The sequence below is a fragment of the Nicotiana attenuata genome, unplaced genomic scaffold (genome assembly GCF_001879085.1).
Source record: "Nicotiana attenuata strain UT unplaced genomic scaffold, NIATTr2, whole genome shotgun sequence".
Classification (NCBI taxonomy): Eukaryota; Viridiplantae; Streptophyta; class Magnoliopsida; order Solanales; family Solanaceae; genus Nicotiana; species Nicotiana attenuata.
The window spans coordinates 82892-86182 of NW_017671008.1; the positions used below are offsets into that span (position 1 = coordinate 82892).

At 36.3% G+C, this 3291-nt stretch overlaps 1 protein-coding gene across 1 annotated transcript; it reads left to right on the forward strand.

The window, feature by feature from the left end:
* Positions 1-494: 494 nt before the first annotated feature.
* Positions 495-2669, forward strand: LOC109205178 (phospholipase A1-IIgamma-like). The gene is made up of 2 exons (XM_019367857.1): positions 495-1246; positions 1914-2669. Exons 1-2 carry the CDS (start codon positions 593-595, stop codon positions 2499-2501), a joined length of 1242 nt encoding a protein of 413 aa, XP_019223402.1. The 5' UTR covers positions 495-592; the 3' UTR covers positions 2502-2669.
* Positions 2670-3291: the final 622 nt, after the last annotated feature.

Genomic DNA, 3291 nt, shown 5'->3' on the forward strand with positions numbered 1-3291 from the left:
TTTTAAATCAGCTTCAGCACTTAGAAGTGCTTTTCAGCACCTAATTCTTATCAGCTACTCTAAATCAGCTAAGCCAAACGGGCTCTAAGGCGACCGTCAAATGATAAAAATTAGTCATGTAATTAACTTGAATTTCATTACCAGGAATGGAACAGTTTGGTTATTCAAATTGGATTTCATATTATCACGATTCACGAATGGGAATAATATGATTAATTTCCTCACTCTTCTATTTACTATGAAAAATATTAAGTGAGAGTAACTAGAGGCGAATACTGAATTCAAACTTTATAAGTTTAAATTTTAAGCTTCTTAACACTGAACCTGATTTTTAAAATCATAGGTCTAGACCTATTACTTATTGCAATTTATACTGAACTTAGACACGTAAATTTATACTCTATGCACGTGGAATAAGGCCGATAGAAACAGAACTTTTATATATAACCATAACGACCAATTACACCCTCACTTTTAATCTTGGTATGTATAGTATATTTTGATATTCTAGACGTGCAAACCAACACAATTCCTAGCTATAGTAGCTTATTAATGAGCATATTAAGAGAAGTTCCAGCAGAATCCAAGAGATATGAAGATGAACTATTTTTTCTTCATTCTTTTCTTCTTGATATCATGCTCTTTTGTTAGCAGCATTTCCCAAAATGTTAGCAGCGTAGGAGAAAGATGGAGGATTCTTAGTGGGCAGAACAATTGGGAAGGACTATTAGATCCTTTAGACAAGGATCTTCGTACATACATTCTTCATTATGAAGATTTGGCTCAAGTTGCCCGTGACGCCTTCAATTCTGAGAAGGCGTCAAAGTACGCAGGCACTAGCCGATACGCAAAGAGAAATCTCTTTGCTAGAGTTGGATTTGACAAAGTGAATCCATTTAGATATCAGGTTACAAGATATTTCTATGCGACGTCGTCATTCCCAGTTCCAGAAGCTTTTTTTACAAGGTCAATGTCGAGGGAAGCATGGAGCAAGGAGTCTAATTGGATGGGATTTGTTGCTGTGGCAACTGATGAGGGCAAAGTTCAATTAGGAAGGAGGGATATTGTGATTTCATGGAGAGGAGCTGTTCAGGATTTTGAAAAGATAGACTTTTTCGATTTTGTTCTGGTTCCTGCCACACAAATCTTTGGTGACAATGCTCCTATGGTTGGTCGTGGTTGGTACTCCATTTATACGTCTGATGATCCGTTATCACCATTCGACAAGGCCAGTGCCAGAGACCAGGTAAGTTTCATCCTCTAGTAACATGTCTAGCAATGTAATTTGAAATGAGTTTAACAAAGCTTTATGTAAAAGAAACCACGTATAACTGTCCAACAAAAGTCAGCTTAATTAGTAACCTGAAAAATAAGTTATCTACTACAACATGCGAAAATACAAATAGTATACAAATTCTTTTATGCTTTCAATATGTATAAGTTAAGTCAATTTGTACGTAATAGATCAAAACATAAATTGTTAAAGAAATCGGAATTCACTATTACAATTACAAACGAAAAATAGAAAGAAAAAAGAAATAAGAAACATACAAATCGGAGTTCTCAATGACGAGAGTTATGGGATATTCGAGAGCAACAACATATATGGAACAAGTATATATACTCCATTTGTTTAAAAAGGTTTGTCACTATTTCCTTATTAGTCTATTCTAAAAAGATTGGAACCTTTCAATTATATTTCCTTAATAGGAAGCATTCATAGCCACACAAATGCTATGATAGATTTTAGATCATAAGTTTAAAAATATTTACAGCTACACAAATGTTATGGCTTATGTAAGACCACATATCTTATAAGTCTTCCCATCATTATTAATGTTTGTGCCAAGTCAAGATAAGACAATCTTTTTGAAACGAAGGGAGTACTTATTTTCTTGTTATGTTCTTTCTAGATTCTTGCTGAAGTTCAAAGATTGGTAGAGCAATACAAGGGCGAGGAAATTAGCATAACTGTAACATCCCACAGCTTAGGAGCACCATTGGCAGCCTTAACAGCAGTTGACATAGTTTACAATGTGATGAACAAGGGCAATCTAGTGACTGCCTTTCTATCTGGCAGTCCTAAAGTTGGAGACCAGAACTTCAAGTCCATCTTTTCCAACCTCATGAATCTCCGAGCACTTCACGTTCGAAATGCACCAGATCTAATTCCAAATTATCCTGCACCTCTTATCTACGCAGATATTGGTGTCCCATTTGATATTGACACCAGAAAATCATCCTATCTGAAAAATGGAGATCAGGCAAAATGGCATCATCCGGAAGTTTACATGCATGGAGTTGCTGGAACACAAGGGACTAAATTAGAAGGGTTCGAGCTGGAAGTTAAACGTGACATTTCTCTTGTTAACAAGTATATAGATGGTTTAAAAGATGAATATCGTGTACCAATTTCGTGGTGGATTGAGAAGAATAAAGGTATGGTTCAACAAGAAGATGGATCTTGGATTCTTATGGATCACGAAGAGGACGATGACTAATTTCCAGCATGAGTAGTTATATTGTCTTGTAATTTTATTACTCCACTTAATATTTATATGTTTCATGTGTATTTTTTCAATTATCATTTGTTTGTATTATTTAATTGATTCTACGTAAAAGGGTCAAAAGTATCCCTATTGTTTGATAAATGGTTTACATTTACCCTCCGTCCATCTATCAGTCCAAATATACATATTACGTCTATCTATCAGTCCAAGAATACATGCGACATTATTTGTATTATTAAAAATACCCTCTGTCACGACCTGAATTTCCCACCATCAGAGTCGTGATGGCGCCTACTCGTGGTAGCTAGGCAAGCCAACTTAATTACCCTTCCATCACTAGCAATTATCTTTAACAGTTTATAACATCAATATAGAACATAAAGTCTAATAAGAGCAATAGCGGAAGTCTGTCTTAAAATGATGAATTTAAAACGCGGAATAGTCAAAAACAACCTCTACCCAAGATTTGGTGTCACATTACTCACGAACCACTAAGAATAAACTAAATACAAAGGTCTGAAAGAAATATAACAGCTGTCTGTCTCGAAACAAGGAGGCAACAGCCTAAAAGAAAATAATGAGAAGAGACGCCGGGCCTGCGGACGCCTGCAAGGCTACCTCAGTCTCGTGAATATGAATCGCCTGCTTTTGAACTACTGCTACTGCTGTTCCTCAAAACCTGGACCTGTGCAAAAATGCACAGAAGTGTAGCATCAGCACAACCGACCCCATGTGCTGGTAAGTGTCTAGCCTAACCCCGGCGAAGTAGTGACGAGGCTAG